Genomic DNA, 23232 nt, shown 5'->3' with positions numbered 1-23232 from the left:
GCAACTGAGATGAATCGTAGAATAGCTGTAATAGAATGCTTATTGAAACTTGAACATACTATCTGCAGTTATAAACTCTAGTTTATATAAAGCAGTAACAATGATAGGCACCACTGTGAATGTTGTAAAAGTTTGATATATGAAACAACAATGAAAGGTAAATCAGATCAAGGTTTGTGAAGGAATTTGTCCAACTGAGAGTAATAGGAATGTATTACCATACTTTGTTACACATCAGCATTTTACAGCACTGTGAAAATGTGTTCAGCTCCGATATTGTATTGGGGGGGGGGGGTGAGCTCTGACCGTGTAATTTATTTCATCTAATCCTATAAACTGATGAATGACAATGGAAAGTTATACAAATTAAACAAAATGTACTGATGCAGTCTTGCATGTCAAATAACAGTTGCTGGTGTGTCTTGTGCCAAACACCATGCTCTCGTAAAAGTGGTTTGAACTAACTAGTTATAATCATGTAACGATCTCAAGATTGCAAACCAGAAACCAGAAAATATTTCTCTTTTGATGTTCAAAACGTGGCAGTGACAGTAGTCATATATTCTACTATACATTCTACCGGTACCATAGCTTTATAAATACTAGAAGAACAAGAGGAAACCATTCATTTGATAGTAAAATTTAATATTAAGAAATTCATACATATAATATGGAGCTTAATAAATTTACATCCACAATATACAAGTGATAATTCCACCCAATTAATTAGCAAACTTATTCTTGATCATAGGCTACAATTACAAGATGTGACATACAGGTTTTAGGTAAAAAAAATGATAATTTATGCTGGCAGTAGAAAGGATGTTTTGAAATGGAAATACCGTATTCACAGGTGGAGCCAATACCGGTACCACCAGGGGGGGGGGGGGGGGGTGTGGAGATAATAAACTTAATCTTTGGTATAAAAATGATTTGAATGCTGTATGTCATTAATCTTAAAATTACACAATCATATTATATATAAAATTTATGACTTTTCTTAGTTTGGCATAATAGTGACAAAACTATGTACATATACAACTTATAGCTGACCCATATTTATAATAAATTTATGAGGCTCTGTCATCACATATATACCAGTAGTAGTAATTTTAACAAACAACATTTGACTATCATTTCTGTTTAGTGCTTTATCATTATTATTCTTAACTTAGGCTTTCATGAAATGAATAAAAATGATTGAAGTTCTCAATATGGCCTACAGTAAAAGCAGTGTTTTGACTAAATATGTACTGATTATTTATATAGTCATATAACGTGTATCAATGAACTGTACCCAGTACTGGACTCCAAGTAGTAATGTCCTGAATGGAGTTGAAATGTTGTCATGGTAGTACAGCTTTAAAGTGCCTGTGCAATGCCCATCCTCACGTTTCCCATTTCAGATCTGTGTCCCACTGAAATGGGCAGTTATTGTTTTTTTCGCTGAAAATGATTACTCGTATCCAAGTAAATTTGACACATTTCTCGTGTTGTAGCCACGCCCACCTATCCTGAAACGGTCGACTGTTTCCGGATTTCCGACTCTCGCCGAAAGTGCGCCACTAAATGACAAAAATGTGAGAGGAAGTCATACCCCCGAGCCGTAATTACACTGAACATTCAGTATAGTTTTAAACGATATACACTTTTCGGTCGGCGTTTTTTCTTTTTTTTTTTGTCTATTTAATTTTTTTTTCAGAGAGTTTTTAGATGTGTTGTGGGCAGTTGCAGTGAAACGTATAGTCATAGTGTATGTATTCACACGTTTCTAATCGATCCGAAGGTGCGGCATCAATGGACGAAGACCACTTAACCTCAGATGCTTTTTTTGTGTGGAAAAACTGTCCTCCTCCATGAAAAAACAAACAAACTAGGTTTAAAGAGAAACTCCAACAATGTAAACCTGGCGCAACACTTTTGAAAGAAATAGATTACGGACCAGCACATGATCACCGAGGCGGATTTTAGAAGAGAGAGAGACGTCCGGCAAGTGTTTCAAATGAGTTGACTTTTTTTTGCGATCCTGATTATCGTTTTATATAGATCATTTAGTCCCAGTTAAGTAAAAGGTAGCAATAATTTTGACAGTGACATGAAAACGAAGCATCAAACAAACAGGAAATTACACAGCCCTTACACACTGCTAATTGTTTTCATTTTCGAAGGCTGAAAGTTTCTGAATTGTTTGGTGATTGGTGTTGAACGACGAATTCACACCTCTGTTCTTATTTTACCTCCATGTTTGCAGCTTGATCTGAATAATAATTTATGAAATAAGAATCCGGGCTTGGTCAATGTGTTTCCACCAAAGTTTTAATATGATGTTATAATTATGACAATCACGCCATGGATCACGCTAACTCGAATCCACTCTGAATTTATCTGTATGTGTGTCCATCTCGATTATTTTTGTTGTCCAATTGAACGCCGCTTTTAACGCACTTGCCCTCGTCGTGACCCGATGTGTTCACCTATTTCAACAAAATATCAATTTATTTCCACGCAACTGTCATTTATTTAGTAACTGTGATTTGTCGTTTTTTTTAATTACTTTATAGTGATCACTATAGTCTAATGTTTAGAATGTCAAAATATGTTCTCTTTTATTTTAATTTTGAAAGTTTTACCCAGACGATCGATGAAATAAAACAGTGTAGTGACGTGCCTAGTAACCTGCTAAATAACGAGATAATACCGACGTCAAATTCTATTTTGTTCAGCGACAGTGTACAAACGTGTGCCAGTGTCGGTGACGATCACGGTGACCAGCTACACCAGAACGGACATGTTTCGCATCTAACTCAACCCCATGCAACAAAAATTGATACTATGTGTTCATTATGGTCCATTCTTCCTCGACGAACAAGTACATAAATGACAATTTAGTCAAAGACGAGAAAACTGCACAAGAAATTTGCCTTATTTACACATATCGGCAATGCAAGCTGCCATGCGACTTCCCCTTCTGACGTCAAAAGGGGAATTTCTGTATGCAAATGAGGAGCCTTGTTTTAAAATACACAAAAATAAAGTTGCCGTAGACTGAGTTTAAAACACATTTTTTCACTTAAAAAAAATAATTCATGCTTAGAAAGATAAAAATTAATAATATTTATGTATCAATGGATAATTTTAGGCATGAAAATAGCAGCCATTTCACAGGCACTTTAAGTTTGACTGTACTACCCAACTTTAACCATGGCTGCATGCAGTGTTTAATACAGTACAGCAGTGTTACACACATTATTCATGGTTTGGTTATATTCTTCATATCCGTCAGAATCAACTGTCTGTAATTCTGTTCCAATTGTTGCATGTATTCTAGATGTGCTCCAACTTGAAATCCTCTAATAGGTTCCTCCTGTAACAAAGTAATAGGTCATTGGGAGAAAATATGGATTAGATTGTAACTGATTGGCTAACCAACCCTGCATCTAAAAAGGTTAGCCAATCAGGGAGCATCTTGTTTGTAGCCAGTGAAATTCAATGCAAAATTTAATGTATATCGCATTTTAGATTGCAATACAAATGCATGTGCATATGTACATTGTGAAGATGCAGAAACGCACCCACAAAGGTTAAAACATACAAAATCTCTGTTTTCGGACTTTCAGGCTCAATAAACTGCAAGTCATAAGGTAACAATTGCTGACAGAATTGTGAAGATTGCCATTCACTTACCTTGAAGTAAACCTGTAAATTTCTGTTTTGTGCATGTGTCAATATGTTTTGTTGTAAATACCGGAATATAGCAACACACATGTATACTTGGTAGTCTATACCCATAAGAACACACACACAAATATAGTGACAGATATCTTGCCAATCCAAGTAATTCCAGAAGCACTGTCGCAACCAATGTAAGCAAATCTGAAATTAAGATGTCATTGTGAGTGTTATCGTTCATGATTTGCTGTTTTGAAAAATTATTTGATTATATGCAGTAACTTGGTTATGGCATGGCTAATGCTGCATGTGCACTTGTTATCTTTATAATGATCCTTACAAATACATGAAAACATTTATTAAAACACTGGCAACTTAAAAAACGACTAAACTAAATTTCAGTAAGTCACTCAAACAAACTCAAACTCTATGCTGCAAATGAAGAAGCTCACAAATAAATTCAAACTCTCTATTGCTATTTTACTCAAAAATGAAAATGTCATAAAAAGTCTGTAACTTAGGGAGGATCACACCAGCTGTTTTTATTTAAATTGCAAGTATTAGTTGTTGCTCAAAAAATGTTTGCAATTACTGTCCACATGGGTCTTTGTTTCACTCGCAAACAGGATCTCCAAAAGGCACATTGTCTGTTTGGAGAGTCTCATTTCTGGTCACGCAGTTTGCAATCTGGAGGGAGTCGTACACATGAGGGGGGGTGGGGTGAAATGACATGACAGTCGTTCAAGGTTCAAGGAATGTAAGTGGATTAGTGATATAATCAATGAGAAATCCATGAATGGTCTTGTGATATGTACATAATTTCAAGAATATCTTTCAATACACATGCACTACAACAACTGTTGGAACACGAACGCTATATGTAATGGAGGACATGACTTGCCTGTGAGGGGGTATATCCACACATTTTTAATGCTGAGAATGCTAGTGGTACTTCCATTTGTAATAACAATTCAATATTATGGCCGGTAGTAGAAAACAATGGACTGATTCCACTGCTAGTCAGGTGACGAGGAACCAAAGCCTATAGAAATAAAAATAGATAACCTCATTGTCAAAATACACACCAGGTAGGATTGCATGGTCTGATAACTGATTATCAATCACATCTTACAGAAGTATAAATCTATTTGATAAATATTGAAACAAAACAGAAATCACTCAATACTATTGATGATTCTGTCTCACAAATATTACAAATTCACACAATGCTACAGGATCAATCCCCATGTCCAATCCCCAACTATAGATAAATGGTCAGAAAACGGTGGACACTTATTATCTAGTACAAGAAAAATACTGAAAGTGTCATGCCTAATGTAAGCAGATATGTTACAACAAGAAGTATAGACTCATCAGTTACATATACTTACCGATTTATGTAACCTTGGCAACCAGAGATATCCTGATGCTACCAGTGAGGAGAATTTGTGGAGTAAGTTCCAACTCTTATCTCGGTTACCTGAGCACATTAGAAATAGAGTAGAAGCAAACCAATCATGTCCCATGTAGTCTTGCTGTAAAAAACCTAAGAACAACAACAGTCAAGGAATTTAACGAAACAGAAGTAGTCTTTACTGAATATGCAATCTAGTTATACAAGAGTTACAATAAATCAAATCACATCAAATCAAATAATGTTTATGCAAATGGTTGATAAAATCATGAGCCATTCCCCAATTTTTGACTCCTGTGTGCAAAGCACACAATGGGAGTCTTTGCGGTTAGTGCATCTGTGTGTGCATCTGTTCCACTGATATCTCAAGAACCAATAATCAGATTTTAATGAAACTTTAATGTTCACTTGCTTCTCGTGCACCATTAAACAAATTTCAATGAAACTTGATACATACACATGTAGATGCTTAGAGATAAGCCATATACATGTTCAGTTTAGGATTAAATTTTGTGCTCACTAATTACCTAATTTGCATAAATTTATATCTTGAGTTCCACTGATCAAATTTTAATGAAACTATGTACATAGATACTTTTAAATTATCCACAGATCTGATTACGTGAGGGTTAAAATCCATGAATATTAATTACCTGTTATTATTTTCGTGTGTATTTCCTAATATGCATAAATGCAATGTACCAAGTATAGGGACATGCAACCAGTGCTATAATTGTGTTGTCTGACAAACAATATGATCAAAATATCAACCCATCATATATGATGATTATATCATTAAATATTTGAATTGTTGTTATATTGCTGTTATATTTTTTAAATACTGTATTTGCTCTATTAGAAGCACATTACGAGTGCTTTGTGTAAAAATATAGGACAAAGACTATGGTCAAAATAAGTATTTCAATAATTTTGCATGCAATAAACACGATTTTTGCTTTATGTGTATTGTTGATGTTCTTTTAATATAGCATTTGTACTTCATGCCTCCAATACCTTCAGCACATGAGAGTTCTTCCTAAGCTTTCTTTGATTAATAATGTCTATTAAATTATGAGCCTTGTTAACCAGACAGGCCCTGCAAGCAATTAAACCTAATCAAAAGGTACAAAGGATACGTATGTCTGAGTTGACAGTTCTCTGTTGCTGCTGTTGTCTGAGATAATGTCTACACTGTTTCAGTAACATTGTCAGCTTTTCATTGCTTTCATTGTTGTTATTTAGTATTTTAAGATGCAGACCATACCTGTGTGGTTAAAGACATGTAATGAGTGATTATAATATAAGCATTATGCCAACCAATTCTATGCATTCTTAGCATTCTGCTAAGCATGAAATACCAACTTATTTAGCCACTTAAAAAAACAGGAAAAACACAACATAATGAAAGATCACAATATTGTTTTTAAATTCATATAGAAAATAGAAATATACTGCTTATTATGTAACTTATTAATTAAACACACGTTTTCCTGATGTTTACTTTTCTGCAGACAAGTGCACAAAGTTTCCTGGTGCACAAAAATTCCTGGTGGCAAAGTGACACACCTTGTTATAGCCAAATCTAAAATGACTGGCAGAAGGTTAGCAGAAGGCCAGACTAGCTATGAGATGGTAAAAAAATTGAACATACCTGACTGCCATTCTAATACCTGATATTTGTACATCAGGTAATTTATGGGCTTTCAGTTGACTATCAGTTGCATTGAAATTCTTCTGGGGAAATATACTCTCATCAGGATTTTTCAGCTGAGCAGCAACAACTCGTTCCAACATATCAACTAACACTGTCATCAAAATAGACAATGTAATTACTATATATACATCAGGCAATTTGTGGTCATTATACACATGGCTCATCAAATCTAAATGCTTCGTCTCTCAATATTTATTATGTAGAGGAGGTGGGGGAGGCACCATACCCCATTAAGATACAATGTTCAAATTCACTGACATTAATGCTTAACCTAATTTCGCTTGCTAATACTTTTTAATAATGTTGCTGTGTCCATTATTTTTTTGAAAGCACACATTCCTTATCTTTTTTCATTGGCAAAATTACACATATGTGTAATCTAAGATTAAATTACAGGCATTCATAGTTGTATAACTGACTGGTGGATTTATCTAACATATGATCGCGTCTACTACTATATGAATTACTGAACTTACCCTTGCCTGTAGCGAGATCTGCTTTCCTTGTCAATAAACTACAGAAGGCTTTTCTACATTTATCTAACCACAGTGAATTCACATCTTCATTCCTGCTACTAATGAGGAATTTAGACAGCTCATTTTCTGGAAAGACAAGAGATTAATATGTCAGTACAAGTAATGCTGTTGTGTTCAATGTATCTAAACTGTTTAAAATAAGTAGAAATTAATAATCAGACCACTTCCTGTGGCACTATTCACATATCCCACCGAAAATATAATCAACAGTATACATGTATTCTTAGACTAATTGTTTTTGATGGGGACAATAAAGTAACCACTTTATAGAAATATGCACTGTCATTTATCATTTAAATATCATTTTGGATTTTTGGATTTGTATCGCTACAATCTCGGTCGAGATTTGAAACTGGGTATATTTTGAAAAATAAAATAAAAATGTGTACCTTGTTTCATTGCTGATGGTCTTGTCAATGATGGTGTATACTTCTTTGGTACTGGGAATTGTGAGAAGAGTGGCCATGGGTAAGGATCATCGCCGTTATTCAACATACGTGGTGGTAATATTCTTTCGGATGGTCCACCTACCACATGTGTTCGTACTAGTATATGGTTGTTTTCTACAGACACCATGTCAATGATGAACTCATTACTCCTGTTAAAGGGAAATATTCAAATATCAAAACACTATATAGACCTCCTAATTCTACTGCATGACTACAGACCTACATCATGCATAGCACCGAAAAACGATAGACATTTTGTAAAAGCCAAACTTGCATTCATTCAAAAATATGTTTAAATATCCAACATTTGAAATTTCTTTTATTTGGGGGAAACTATGTTACCAACATGTTCCAGATTATTTATATCGCAACCATCAACTAACATGAATCTTATAAAATATCCTTGCCAGCATTTTGCACTGAATTATTATTAAAAGTGGGTAAAAAATGTTTAATAGTAAGTTTATAACAAGAACGCAGCAAAGTATGCACCCAGGCAGTACAGGATTGCATCAACCATCACTACCCATCAGTCAGTATTACTACCAAACTGCCTGTGAATACTTTGTGGCACTTTTTTAATAATCTCATATTACCGGGGGGTATATACAGTGTGTGGAAATCAATGGTGATTTAGCAATATTATATTATGATAAGTGAATATCACCTTAATGACATGAACTCACCCTTCCTCTCTTCTATTCAGCTGCTGCCCTTGTAACAGCATGTCAAGTATTTTATACTGAGTTTCCAGCAATAGAAGTGAATCCAAACAGCAACACATTATACTGAGAATCCTACAATCAAATGTTAATAGAATTTATCATTCAAATCACAAACCACATTCCAAATCACAGTTATTAGGACATTTCTACATTCTGTTACCCCATCCCCCACAACACCAAAACTCACCCACTTCTACCTTTATATAGCATAACAACAGACACACAGCAAATGATAATGTAGCTTGTCTTACCTGAGTCCAAACACATGAGATTGTTCCACGTTAAATAATGAATGAATTTTCCCAGGAGTATTCACCATAATGAGACGCTCAATTATGCCCTGAAACATATAAATGACAGCTTACCAACAGATATACAAGATCTATCAACTGAACACAAGGTGCCAGTGGTATAATAGCATTTGTTATGACTGCGTGAAACGTGTCAAAACCAGATGAGTGCAGAGAATGCTTTGAGAATGAATTATCAGCTAAAGTACAAACAATGACTGTAGACGTATTGTACAGTAATCCCTTTGAAGCCGATTTGAAAGCACTGCCACAGAGATGAGACATGATGGTAGATAATAAAGCACAGAATATTGATAACTTGTGGCAAACTAAAAATTTACATACACACACTATTCTGTCCTTGGTTGTATATCTTGAAACCACAAACACATACCAGGTATACTTACTGTGATAGTGGTAGGTATTTCCCTGAATGAATAGGAATCTCTCTCTGATAGTTGTTGATCTGCTATTACTTCATACACAGCAGGGTATGCTGATAATACATTTATCAGATTCATAAAAGACTGGAATAAAGACATACAGAAATATATCAAATGAATATCAAAATCACATTTAACCTTCCTATTGAGTCTGTGGCACACTTGCCCAGGATAGGAGTTTAATGTTCAACTTAGGTCTTCCAATCACGAGTCTGATACGACAACCACTATACTATCGGTTAGTAGTCCTTCATTCTCTTCTATTGCATTTACACTGATTTTTTTACTTACTTACATACATGTACACATATGTACACTGATGAAGAAAAGATTAGTTTATTTACCTTATGAGCTGCTCTATCAACAGCATCTATCGGTGTTGAAGTGGGTCTTACAATTCTCCTCTCATCTTGACTACATTCCAATACAGACCATAACACAGTCAGTAAAGCTTTGATGAAACCTGTCATAATACATGAATATCTCTCATGTCAATAATGTACAATATATCAAACAGTAGTAAACAAGATATTTCCAAAATAATAAAACACAAATCACCAAATCACTTTCACAAGGACAACTGGAAATCAAATGATGAATGTATCCAAGTACAGATAAATAGTTAAATATGAATTGTTAACCAATTAAAAACATACTTGTATACTTATTTAAATAAATTACTGAAAACCCTAACCTGTGCTCTGTAAAGCAACCATGCCTGGTGCAGTTGCTGCTACTTGAGTGACCATGGTACCATAACCAAATTTCTCATGTCTGCTAACCTGTGCATTAATCAATAATGATTTTTATAGATATACCAAGCATAATATATATTAAATAAATAAAAGTGTACAGCTTCTGAATACCAACGCTGATAATTATTTTTTTTTTGGCTCTGACTATGAATTGATGCATATGAACATAACACTTACCTGTAACTTTTTGGCATATCTGACATACATATATTCAACACATTCATTAATGGCTCCAGTTTGTTGTAATAATAATAAACCCTATAAACAATAATAAAACACATTTATAATGTCAAATATCATCTTTCTACATGCTTATTATTTATGTCCCACACAGTACTGTGAAATACTTTATTTTCGCTGGAATTAATTTTCGCTGAAAAGGCATTTTGGGTGTTTTGTATGGAATTTATTTTCACTGATTTTTGACGAGTTGAATGTGAAATATAGGGAAAAAACTATATTTGCTGGATTTTATTTTCACGGAATCATCCTTTCAGCGAAAATAGCAAAATAAATTCCAAGCGAAAATAAAGTATTCTACAGTAAATCAAATGTGACAAATAGCTACACTAGTAAATAATTTGAAAGCTTCACCATGATGTAAGTTGTTTACTATTATGTGAGCAAAAAACAACCCAACCAGCACTATTGCAATATAGCTCACTGTTTTGCAAACAAAATAGCAATATTGATAGTTCAAGTGTAACAGTTTGCAATGATAAGCTGATATCAATATTGATTTCCACACACTGTATACATCAGGTTATTAAACAAGCAGCCTATCAGCTGAGATAGCTCCGCTGTTAGCAATGCACATTTCAATTAAAGAACTGAAGACATGATTAGAAAATGAACAATATGAATAGTATCAAAGCAATCAGACTTACAGTTTTTAACAAGAAGTCGAAAATATCACTTTTTACCAAAAAATTACAAAAATATTCACCAAAATAAATTAATTAGAGAATTGAAGATATCATCACAAAACGAACAAATCTGAGAGAGGTCCACATGTAGTACCTATATATGTAATATCAAAGCAATCGGACTTACAGTTTTCAACAAGAAGTCGAAAATATCACTTTTTACCAAAAATGACAAAAATATTCACCAAAATTAGAGAACTGAAGATATCATCACAAAATGAACAAATCTGAGAAAGGTCTACATGTAGTATCTATATATGTAATATCAAAGCAATTGAACTATTGGTTTTTAACAAGAAGTCGAAAATATCACTTTTTACCAAAAATTACAAAAATATTCACCAAAATTAGAGAATTGAAGATATCATCACAAAATAAACAAATCTGAGAGAGGTCCACATGTAGTACCTATATATGTAATATCAAAGCAATCGGACTTGCGGTTTTTAACAAGAAGTCGAAAATATCACTTTTTACCAAAAATTACAAAAATATTCACCAAAATTAGAGAATTGAAGATATCATCACAAAATAAACAAATCTGAGAGAGGTCCACATGTAGTACCTATATATGTAATATCAAAGCAATCGGACTTGCGGTTTTTAACAAGAAGTCGAAAATATCACTTTTTACCAAAAATGACAAAAATATTCACCAAAATTAGAGAATTAAAGATATCATTACAAAATGAACAAATCTGAGAGAGGTCCACATGTAGTACCTATATATGTATTATCAAAGCATTTGCACTTGCGGTTTTTAACAAGAAGTCGAAAATATCACTTTTTACCAAAAATGACAAAAATATTCACCAAAATTAGAGAATTGAAGATATCAACATGAAATGAACAAACCTAAGAGAGGTCTACCCAAGGTACATATACACCAAGTATCAAAGCATTCAGGCTTGTAGTTTTCAAGAAGAAGTCGAAAAAGTAAAACATTGACACGGACGACGACGGACGACGACGACGACGGACAATCACTCATATGATAAGCTCCGCTCGACAAAGTCGACAGCGGAGCTAAAAACAGTGAGCTATATTGCAATACTGCAGTTTGGTTGTTTTTTTGTTCACAGTAATATACAGTGTATGTGGGGTGCATGTACAACTTACCTTAGGTGTACCTGCAAAATTTAATAAATTATCCACTAGCATCTGCTCCCATGCAAATGCATCAACACACTCTTGTTTGTTACCACTCTGTGAAGTTGTGTCACCTTCAGTATCGGGGGTTGGTGTTGGTGCTCTCTCACATTCTTCTTTTGCCTACAATAACATTACATAACAATACAAGTAAGATTGTTGATTAATACATTAAATATTACTCACATTTTCCCATCTGGTGTTTTTTAATATGCATCAGTGTACACACTGAATAACACTCGGCACATGTGAGACTGAGACATCTATTACAAATTCACTTGTTTATTGATTGGCAAAGTGATTTTCAAGATACTAGCTAGTTATTCTATTATATCCACAAAGATGTCCGCAGCCAGTCAAGATATGGTATATGCTGATACATGTATTTCACAGAATTTACATGTTGCACATTATGTGGTGCTGGTGATACACATTGGAAATCAATTTTACCAATCAATAAATAGTGTTGCAGGGAAATATGCACTACTGCTGTCCTAACAGCGCAGGTGCCTGGTTAACATTATGCATATATCATTAGAATAGATATTACTCGTAAGAAAGACTTATGTGAAACTACTGTGTAGATTTGGGTCCTGTACATTGCATGCTACAGGAAAACTTTCTTAATCCCTGCTTGGTCAAAATCTGAAAAACTATAGGGTTTCAAGTAATGTCAGTGGAACAGTTTGGAGTCATAATTTCCCAGACATGGTTTAACCGATATGGTTCAATGTTTTTCAGAAATGCCTGGGTTAATTTTATTCATTGAATGTCTTGCATTATGTGCTGTCTGAATTCAATGAGTATTTACATGAGACATGTGAATTTCGATATATCGTACCAGTAAACTGGTTCAAATTAATACTGCTACACATGACGACAAATAACATCAAAAAAAGTAGGATACAACTCACGTGTCAATAAACAAATACGTTTTATGGAAACAATTTTTCTGTTTATATCACAGCTGCTGCTACATACCTCTTTCCAAGCATCAGCGATATAGGTGTGTAAGCCATAGTGATAAAGCACATGTAAACCTTCACAGTTACTGTACAACTGTCTACATACAAATACATATGCACCAACCACTGCTCTTGATGGTGGTGGGCCCAGGCTTGTTGACAGAGAATGACTTAAAGACTTCTTAGCAAATTCCACTATGGAATGCATGGGAGCTGATCTAGAAAAAATATGAATGCATGTTATGTGCAAGTCTCATTCACTTAAACATGTTTTTTGGTACATTCAGTGGAAAAATCGCAGTCAGTCAGCCATATTGGATGGAAACATCAGCACAGTTTACAATTTCAATTTGAATATTGCCTATAAAAGACAAATGGCAGGAATGAACACACAAACCAGAGATATGTTCCACCCATCATGCACTTCACCTGGCTATGAACCTAAAATACAGGAATACATACATGTATCGAATATACTAGGAGAGTATTCTTGGAAAAAGTGGCACAAACTGGATTAATGAGAAGACTTACTTATTGGTTTGTAATCTTTCTTTTGATTCACCATACAGTAGTATCTGTCTACCACACTGTAGGGATGCCAATACAGACAGTATCTCAGCTATGTGCAGTAATGTAGACTCCTTGGGTAACTTGGATGGTGCTTTATTCTGTGAACAGATAGAGTGAAGCAAAGTGTACTGTTATCAACACTGCAATATTAGCGAGAATATAGCTGGATATTGATCATTCTACAATTCATTTATCATTTGTGTTTTGTTCCTTTTTACCCAGGTATGCTGTATTAAAATAAGAAGTACATGTCTATGCATACTACAAATTAAAGAATGAACATCCCTGGAAAAGTAACTCAGTGACAGTGTTCAAAGCAGATTGAAACCAAGAGAAATATTCACCAGGTTTAATTTGGGCAGATTTGATGTTTCAGAGATATTCACAACATTTTAAAAACATGCATTACATTCATTGTCAAAATAATGAAAAATAAAACCCAGTTAATGGTCAAGCCCTGTACAGTAATAACAAAGTCAATCCGCCTGTCACAGCTTGTAATTCCAAGTAAGTGCCATCCAGTCACCTATGACATCCAACTAATATAGTCAAATGAAAATTTTGTACTTGAAATTACCTTCTTCCCTGGTAGCCATGATTTGATTGGACTTATCAGCTCTGTGATCACTTTATTTTTACAAATGCAAGCCGAACAAACTGCATGGGATGCTGACAAGTTCTTTAGGACATCACGAACAAGGTTACCAGGATCAAACACAGCTGGAAATATTTGATTATGTACACATTAGGAAAAATGGACTTCATTTAAAGCTAAGGTAACAGATAGACATAATCCACTTTTCTACCCTCCAAAAGACTTGTGAAGTGCAGAAGAGCAAGTAACCTGGTTTGGTGGCCGAGTGGACAAGGGTTCTGGACTAAAAAGCAAAGAAATTTATTGTAGGTTTGAATCACATCACCAGCAGTAGTACCGTAAAATCTGTATTAGAAGCTGCATCCCTAATAGAAGCCGCACCTATTCTTTTTGAACAATTGAGAACCAAAAATTCACCATTTTTCATATGTGTAGATGCTCTAATAGAAGCCGCATCCCCTCTGTTGCATTGTGCCATTTTAATAGAAGCCGCAGCTTTTAATACAGATTTTACAGTAATAAGAATTTTCCCTTCTGAGGTTGTTACCCTTGCAGCTGTTTTCATCCAACACAAAGTTTTCAACAAGCTTCACTGAGTTTCGTGTCTCGTTCTTATGGTAAATCTATAAATAGGTTTACTGACTTGGAAGAATGACAAATACACTGTACTAATTCACACATAGTTTGCATTAATATTGAGAATACTAGACTTAACTAAGTTTTAAAGATATTCTTACCAGCTCTTTTTAACATGTGTTGTGACCCTCCATCAGATAGAAGCTGTATCAATGCTACCAATAAATCGGTGACAGCAACTGAAATCAAAACACAACATGATTTAGAGATGTATTTACTTTATTGATTGCATATTTTAAACTGTTCAAGGCACTATGAAACATGCATAAGATTTTGCCCCTCCAGCAGTCATTATGTACTTTTCTAATCTGGGCCAGGTCTTATCATGACACTATCTATGAATGCACGTACCTTCTTTGTCTCTATGTTTAACAGGGAACAAGTCTCTGCCATTATGATACAATAATACAACTCCAACTATTCCCAAACAATGTACAAAATACACATATTCTACTTCTCGTGCAGTGAAGAGTATTCTTCGGTCTTCACCTATAATGCAGAATATTAAAATTATAACATTTGAGTTGTGTTAATATGTTTATATGTGAATTCCAACACAGAATAAATTAGACTTATCTGTTAAAGTTATCAAAGTTATTGTTCTGTTTTTAAAATATGCAATGCCAGAACAGTAAGAATGTTCATATGGCAATGTCCATTTAATCAAAGCAATGGTCATTAAAAATCTCCAAGGCTAAGGCCACCAAAACCATGTTCGACACTGCAGGGGTGAATAGTTGTATTAACTGTAAAATTCACAGAATAATATACTTTTACTAAACAATATAATTTGACATGACACTGACATACCGATAGACAACTAAATAATTACTTCTTACCAATTTTTCCTTTTTTCAACTTTTCAGTGACATCACTGACAATATCTTGAGGCATCTTTCTGGATGATACAAAGTCCATTAAAAACTTCACACAAGTGTCAATCTGAAAAAATTAAATAAGTGAATATTAAACAAATCAAACAAATAGATTATAGCGTGAAAACAATGACTTGTGTACTGACATGTGGTATAGGGGAATTCCTAATGTGACCTGATAAACATTATTTTATTATAAACAGAATAGTTTCAGAAATTTAATTTTTATTATCCAGCATTGGCATTTTGAAATTATTTGAATTTGTGAGAGTGTTTGTCTTGGTGTCTCTGTCTTGTTTTTTTTCTTCTTGTTTGCATATTTCTTTAGTTGTCGGAACCATTTCCATCCCCTGAGGGGGGATGTGTGAGTGTTATTGGATAAAATGGTAAAAATGTTGATGGGAAATTTGATTCTAACATCTTAAAACAATGAAATGTCAGGCTTGTCACTTCTAATTTTGTTTGTATTGCATGTGCATGAGCTGATGGTAAATGTGTATTTTGCCACATAAACCATATTTTTGTTTGGGGCACAAGGCTGTGTGACAATTTAATGCACTATCCCGCCATCAACCAGGTCATATCCATAAGTAAATGAATTTCATCCACAGGCATTCATTTGCCTTCTCACTGAGTCAGTCAAAGTAACCCCATTTTAGTATTCAAGATAGAATGAGAGCTCAGAACCAATTAATTGAGAGTGAAATCTCATATACCATGTAAGTACATGTATAATATAGTGACTAATATACTCACCAGGTTTCTATGCTTTTTTATGATTCTAATAACAGCTGTTCTGCTATAATTTGAATGCTAGAAATCAATGAAAACAATCATTAAAATTATTTCAAGTTTTGAGTGTGGTAATTTTGATTGAAAATGTGGAAAAACTATTTTCATTGAAGAAGCTTGTTTTCGAATAGGACTACTGTATTTGCTCTATTAGTAGCACATGCACTTCCATAAAACTCTATGGTCAGAATAAATTGTAATGTGAGCATGACTTACCATCCACATTTTAAACCACATTGCCTGTGGATCCAATAATGACAAATAATGCAATGGTGTCATGGTCTCACTAGCTGTATGAATAGCAAGAAGAGACAAGGTACTCTCCAGTACATCATCTACAAATCTGGAAACAGACAAAAACAATCAATATATTTTCACAACTACAATACTGGTATTTTTCAAGAGATATGTTGATTTTATCATACATATAAATAACATATATCTATGGTCAAAATAAGACATATTACACTCAGACCATACACTGTACACTCTCGCTGTACTGTCTTTGTGTATACTTTGAGGTATCCTCGTAATAACCTCATATTATAATGATCCTGTATACAATGTATGCATATTGTTATATAAGATAATACCAAATTGGTGATCATTATGTTATGTGTATGGCTTGCACTAGAAAACATTATGGATGTTTGAATGAAAACAATGGCAGTTTAAATATGAAGATCAAATGTTTGTTATCATCAGGGATAAGCGAGATACAGATAGAAGATTACAGTATACTGCAAACACATTTCAGCATTTTCTCCTCATAACACACAGGTAGGTCAAGTCAAACACTAAGTTATTAAAGTTGCCCTCTGAGAGCATTCATAGAGCACAAATTGTGGGAAAACGTAAAATTTTTATCACGTCTGAACATTTTAGCTTTTCATTTGATTGTGTGTTCAAATTTTTTTTTTTAACACTTTTGAATATAGTAACAATGTAGATAGATTCACAAAATGTTGTTTCTGTTCCAAATTATTGCAAGCCACAGAGTACAACTTTAATCATTGTAATATTAGACTTACTTCTCAGGAAATCTAATCCAATAGGACGGTGCTTGTCGCTGAAATTCATTCATTAGTCGAAACTGGAAGAAATCAGTATGAAGATGAAATTTAATTTGGTGTTCACTTCCACCATACTTCATCTTAACAAGGAATAGCCTTTCATAATACCGGTAGTCAACTATTTTCGTCAGAATTACAGTCAGTCTGAGGCAATTTTGAAAGTTTTGGCCTTAACACTGGGTTTAAAAGCCAAGATTCAAGCCTTGAATTTCATTCTAAGGCACACCATTGCACTTCATGTGGTAAAACTTGGTACAATATAATTGCTGCCTAAAGATAAACACTGTACATTTGTTCTTAGAAGTAAGCCTCTAATACCTATGCATGTACATTTGTATGAGCAGAAATGCTTACTACGGCTAGCATGGAATGTATCAACTTGACATAAATATACTTATTTTTGTTTCAGTGTGCCTAAATTATCAGTCATCTCTGCTTACCTTTCTGAGCACTCTTTGCACATTTTGCTCACTTGTATTCAGCCCTTCACTAGTCGTTATAGATGCCTTACTTTTACGTGATTGGAACAACGTGGCTAGATGATCAACTGAAACATAGAAAGAGAAACAGTAAATCTACAAATACAGAGTGAAGGTGTGCAAACATGAATTAAAAAGTATACTGTATGCTAGATTGTTTAAAATTCTACATACAAGCATTTAAAAAAAAATGTAAGTACAGTAAATTAGCCGAAAAGTCTAAATCAGTCAACATTTTGACATCAAGGAACCAAACAAAGTTCAAAATGACATGCAATATATTGTCTTACCAAGACTTGTGTAGACTTCTTTTGTGATAGTATGCGAATTGGTTGAGAACATTTTAGCATGGAATTTCAAACTTCTGTCCTGTAAAAAATATACACAAATAAGTATATTAAATCAGTATACATGTATTAGTATATTCCAGACAGTCAAAAAATGCATCCCACAAAGGTTACTATTGTGAAATATTCTTCGAATATACTACTTACTTCTAACTGTTCATCACTGTCTGATAGTGCTGCTCCTAAACCTTTCTTTAGTTTACCCCACTGATCACAGGCCAACACATCAGCAGGAGGAAACTGACATAACTGTTTTAGAGCATCTCTTCTTACCTAGAACATTTAAAATTCACATTAACCCTTCAACTTCAGGCATCATCTACAAAATAGTTCTATTTATATTAGTAGTCTGCTCTTTTTTTAAATAAATTAGTGCAAAATTTTCAAATCTTTTGATCAAAAAGTTGTAATAATGTAACATTTTGTTTGTTTGGTCCCAAAATTAAGATTAAATTCAGTGAAAATTACAGAAAATGTTAATCTATTTTTGGCACTCAAAGGGATAAATTTGAAACAGTTGTAGTAGTGTTCTGTAAATGTTTTGAACACTATGTTTCCATTTTTCTTGGCAAATTAATGTCTGTACCATGCTTATAATCCCAACAAAACAAAATTTACAAAATAAAGAAGGTGACTCGTCTAAACTCAGTTTTCTTAATTTCTATTATATTTTTGTTTCTCTTGTTACAATCATAACAAGGCTGTTGTTTTATATATATATAAATTACGCCCAGTGACAGTTTCAAAGAAAGAAAGTTTACTTACCTCAAGAGGTTGGCAGGACTCAAGATTATTTGCAAGCATTTGAAATTTTTCTGCATTTGGAAAAGAAAAATTAGCCTACAATGCAAAGAAAACAATAGCATCATTATACATAGTGGGTGTGAAGAATATTAATATACATGTACATCTAGAACCCTAAAAAAAATAGAACACCATGAGTTGTTAGGTACCAAGTATAAATTGATAGTATGAGAAAACTAATCTGTGTTGACGCTGGGCGTAGACATGAAAACAGTTGATTCAGATAAACTGCTTAACTTTCAGATAATCAGTTAATAAACAATCATTAATGTTTGATAAACAAGTTAAGAAATATTACAGTCTCAGTTGGTATTTTTTCAAAGACAATCCAAAAAAAAAAAAAGGAAAGGGTTGATTTATGAAAGAAACAACTGTAATTGTGAAAGAAAGCAATGACCTATTTAAATGTGTCAATTGAATTTGGTGTAGTTAGTATGATAGTGTACAAGATGTAATCATAGTATGACTGTTGTTGGTTGTAGCCAATACAAGACATTCATGTCTTTACTATTTATTATGATTGCTACTCATATGACAGACATGAAACAAACTGGGACAATTTTATTTGTGAGTCTTTGTAACTGAACAGAAAATGCTTGATTTTGATGATTTTAGCACTAAAATTCAGCCATCTTGAATTGAATCATGAAACAATGCATGTGTTTAAGTATGATATAATATGTTAGTATGTGGGAAGCTTGAATTGATCACACACACGAAAATATGCACAGACAGACCATTTGCAGTTTACCTGTAATTATTTGGACTAATTATATATTAATCCATCAGTCCCTGTGCATATAAACTGAAATGACTAACCTGGTTAAAGGAAGAATCAAATGAGCTATCATCACTGAATGGAAAACCTGTCTTTTTAGGACTAACTCTTCCTTCAAGAATCTTGCGTTCCTTGGCAACATCTTCTTCAAAGGTTTCCAAAAGTCGATCAATGGCATCTTTGGTTGTTTGTTTCAAGGTCTGTGTTAACTCAGCATATCTAAGCAATGAATGATGAGTTAATGAATACCAGTACCGGGTATATTATGTATCAAATTGGTTATTATGAAAAATATGAATAAAATTGCAAAACAAAATGACATGTATCAGTCATGCACCATGGGTGGTATTAATACAAAGTTTGAATAAAAAAGGCATACAAGGGTACCTCAGAGAAAAAATGTTTTTTGGAACAACAATAGATGCCAGTTGGTTGAAAGAACAAAAAAACAAATCAAGTGCATGCATGTGCCATTATGACTTGTCTTTGAACAAAATCAGTTCAGATATCTTCGAGAAGTGACATCAGATGGACGGACGAAAACATGCATACACAGACGGCCAGTCAAATGCATATCGTCTGATAAGAACTACCGGTAGTATTTATTTATGTGAAAGAAACGCAGTCTCCCAGGAAAACAAGCAACAAGAAAAGCTGAACATTAGCCCTTTGAGCAAATGAATATAATTCCAATTGCCTGCAGGTCCAGATTAAACTTAAAAAATGTTTTCTTTTGAAGATTTTATTTTGTGAAAAGTGACAAAAGTTAAATTCCAACACAGGATAGAACCTATTAACTGAGTTTGGGCTGGGCAGAACAATGTAATTCAAAAAAGCTGTAATATACAAGTAGAATTGCTTTTAACTGTGTTGTAACTATTAACTGTATTTCATTTACTCACACAGGAGATTCAACAACAGCTTCCGTCACACTTTGTATCTTTTCTGCTTCCTTTCCTTTGCCTCGGCCTCCAACCATCTTTTTTTCAATTTCCTCATCAATGAGAGAACTCAATGCAGTATCAATCTTATTACGTAAATATTTGATGAACTCATACCTGCAATGCCAACATTAAAGTTATATGCATGAATGAAGGCACATAAAGATAAACTCAGCCACATTTCCAGCCTTTGGTTTTGTGTAGATATACAGATTATAATTATTGACACTACCCGGTATATTATTTTTTCATAAAGTCAGTTACATGTATATAGCAATTATGATATGTGCATAAGTAAACCATGGTATGGTTGAATGATATACCGGTACATGTAACCTGTCTTGAAACCAAAATGACCAAAAGTAAATTTGTAGCTTTAAGCATTATTTTGCATAATTATTAATGACATAGTCCCTGTTAGTCAGACATTTTGGATTTGATGATGACAAAAATGCAGCACTTGTCTGATATAATGTCTGATGTGAAGTTGAACTTGATCGGTCCAGGCATACATGTATATGTTGAATATATGGATTAGGAAATGACAACAGTCAGCCATGTTGAACCCAATCAAAAATAAAATTAATTGCATCAAAATTTCATTATATTCAACATGTGTAGCATTGGTTCTGAATAGTCAAAATGTATGATTTTGAGCCATGTTTGCTGAGGCAAACCCCCATGATATATTGTAGCATTTCAGGGTAATACAGATATTCAGAGTGATTTATGAGATCAAAGAAATTTACCTGTGAAAATTCTCATCAGTTTCTTCAAGATGCAGAAGCATTTCCTCTGCTTCATCAACAGAACTGGCTGATCTGATAGTCGGTTCTATCTTGCTGATCAGTTGCCGAACACTTGGTAGTAAATCTTCATCAGCCATTGTGGAAGAGCTACATGTATTCCTGTAGAACAAAATAAATCACTACAGAATTTCCAGAATAATATGTGATGCATTATAAAAATCATAAATCATTATATTTGATGACCATACTATGAAAAAGGCTACAAAAATGAAAAAAAAAAAACTGTCATGCTCAAACCCTTAAGAGGGTTCTTTGTGTTTTCATGAAACTTTAATCATATGATTTCCAGTGTGAGTGGCATAGAGATATACAAGAACTGAAAACAAGTCGTACCACTGATCGAGGGGTCTTGCATATTGAAATAGTTATTGCATATTGTGCCACATATTCTTTCTTAATTAAAAAGTATTCTTTGGTATTCTATATATAGTCTACGCATGTTGTCCATTTAATATATTTCATATACCAAACTAAAGTTTAACGATTACATCAGTTACTTTTATTTAGTAAGAACTTGGAATCATAGCAGATGTTATTGATTATGCTGTTCGTTTATACTTTATGAATGCGAAAATAAATAGCAGAAAAATAGCTAAAATTTAATTTGAGTTACACCAAGTCTCAGAATTATTGGGGCAGTAAGTTAGCAAACAAAATTTGTCATGATTTTCAGTTCTGTAAAACTTCATAAACTTATTCAAAATACTTTTTTGTTTTTAAGAAATTACTAGCATTTGATGGTGACAGAATAAAGGCCCAGGGCAATATTCGACTTGTAGGTCAAAACGAAAGTGGTTGGCGAATATTGAGAAAGTTAGCTAACATGCTGCACCAATACTTTAGACTTTACACTGAATTTTATTTTCCCTTCAGTGAGAATAAATTCCAACCCCAGGGAAAAGTATACAGTACTATAAAATACCATGGTAAAAACGTTGAGGCTGGAATAGGATTCTACTGAATGACCTCATCAAATAATTCAAACAAACGCACATATGCCACAGTACTACTGTGAAGAATGAATGAATGACACAAGCTCAAAGCCGGAAATCAAGTATGTAAAACAAAACGACAATTATTGACCAGCTTTGAGTTCATTACACTCGGGCTTGATGATCAAGATTTTACATCTGTGTTCTACACTACAATTTCGACGGTGTAAATAAGGGACATATTTCACTATATCTGAGAAGACACTTGTCACAAAAGGCATGGATTACTTAAAAAAAACTATTGTTAATTGCATAAATATCCTCAAACGAACCTCTGGCTAAAGCTGCAAGTACACTTTTTGTTGTCAACACAAAGCGGCCATCTTGGATTTTGCTGAACTCCCTATGCTTAAGTAAAAACGTCGTCTACAGTTCGTCTTGAGTTCTATAGTTTCACGATGTCCAGATAAGTTCGATGTGAATCGAGTCATACGTAAATTGTCTTTTCAAACTACATTACTGGTCAAACAACATAAAACTACAAAAAATGTTTCGCCATTCCCATC

General features: G+C 33.8%; 1 protein-coding gene across 1 annotated transcript; it reads right to left on the bottom strand.

Annotated features, from left to right (window-relative positions):
- Nucleotides 1-628: 628 nt before the first annotated feature.
- Nucleotides 629-23076, bottom strand: LOC102800968 (protein broad-minded-like). The gene is made up of 32 exons (XM_085500338.1): nucleotides 22999-23076; nucleotides 21675-21833; nucleotides 20887-21042; nucleotides 20026-20203; nucleotides 19168-19242; nucleotides 18550-18675; nucleotides 18346-18424; nucleotides 18017-18123; nucleotides 17535-17596; nucleotides 16720-16846; nucleotides 16468-16524; nucleotides 15676-15778; nucleotides 15188-15325; nucleotides 14938-15015; nucleotides 14183-14325; nucleotides 13567-13703; nucleotides 13052-13253; nucleotides 12041-12193; nucleotides 10173-10253; nucleotides 9935-10022; nucleotides 9585-9703; nucleotides 9205-9324; nucleotides 8759-8847; nucleotides 8469-8579; nucleotides 7723-7931; nucleotides 7274-7399; nucleotides 6735-6888; nucleotides 6220-6347; nucleotides 5061-5215; nucleotides 4571-4711; nucleotides 3685-3873; nucleotides 629-3364 (listed from the first exon to the last, which is right to left on the bottom strand). The coding sequence occupies exons 2-32, from the start codon at nucleotides 21809-21811 to the stop codon at nucleotides 3251-3253; spliced, it is 3882 nt and encodes a 1293-aa protein (XP_085356464.1). The 5' UTR covers nucleotides 21812-21833; nucleotides 22999-23076; the 3' UTR covers nucleotides 629-3250.
- Between the last annotated feature and the right edge of the window lie 156 nt (nucleotides 23077-23232).

Source organism: Saccoglossus kowalevskii, chromosome 6 (assembly GCF_978046115.1).
Source record: "Saccoglossus kowalevskii chromosome 6, keSacKowa6.1, whole genome shotgun sequence".
NCBI lineage: Eukaryota > Metazoa > Hemichordata > Enteropneusta > Harrimaniidae > Saccoglossus > Saccoglossus kowalevskii.
Note: the sequence above shows the minus strand (reverse complement) of the source record. Positions and strands in the feature narration are given on the sequence as shown.

Excerpts from the sequence above, each read along its gene's own strand:
- LOC102800968 (XM_085500338.1), bottom strand. The coding sequence starts at position 21,811 with ATGGCTGATGAAGATTTACTACCAAGTGTTCGGCAACTGATCAGCAAG. Across the intron at positions 13,254-13,566 it reads GAAAGATTACAAACCAATAA|ATCAGCTCCCATGCATTCCA; the intron begins GTAAGTCTTCTC and ends TATTTTTTCTAG. Across the intron at positions 10,254-12,040 it reads ATTTTGCAGGTACACCTAAG|GGTTTATTATTATTACAACA; the intron begins GTAAGTTGTACA and ends TATTGTTTATAG.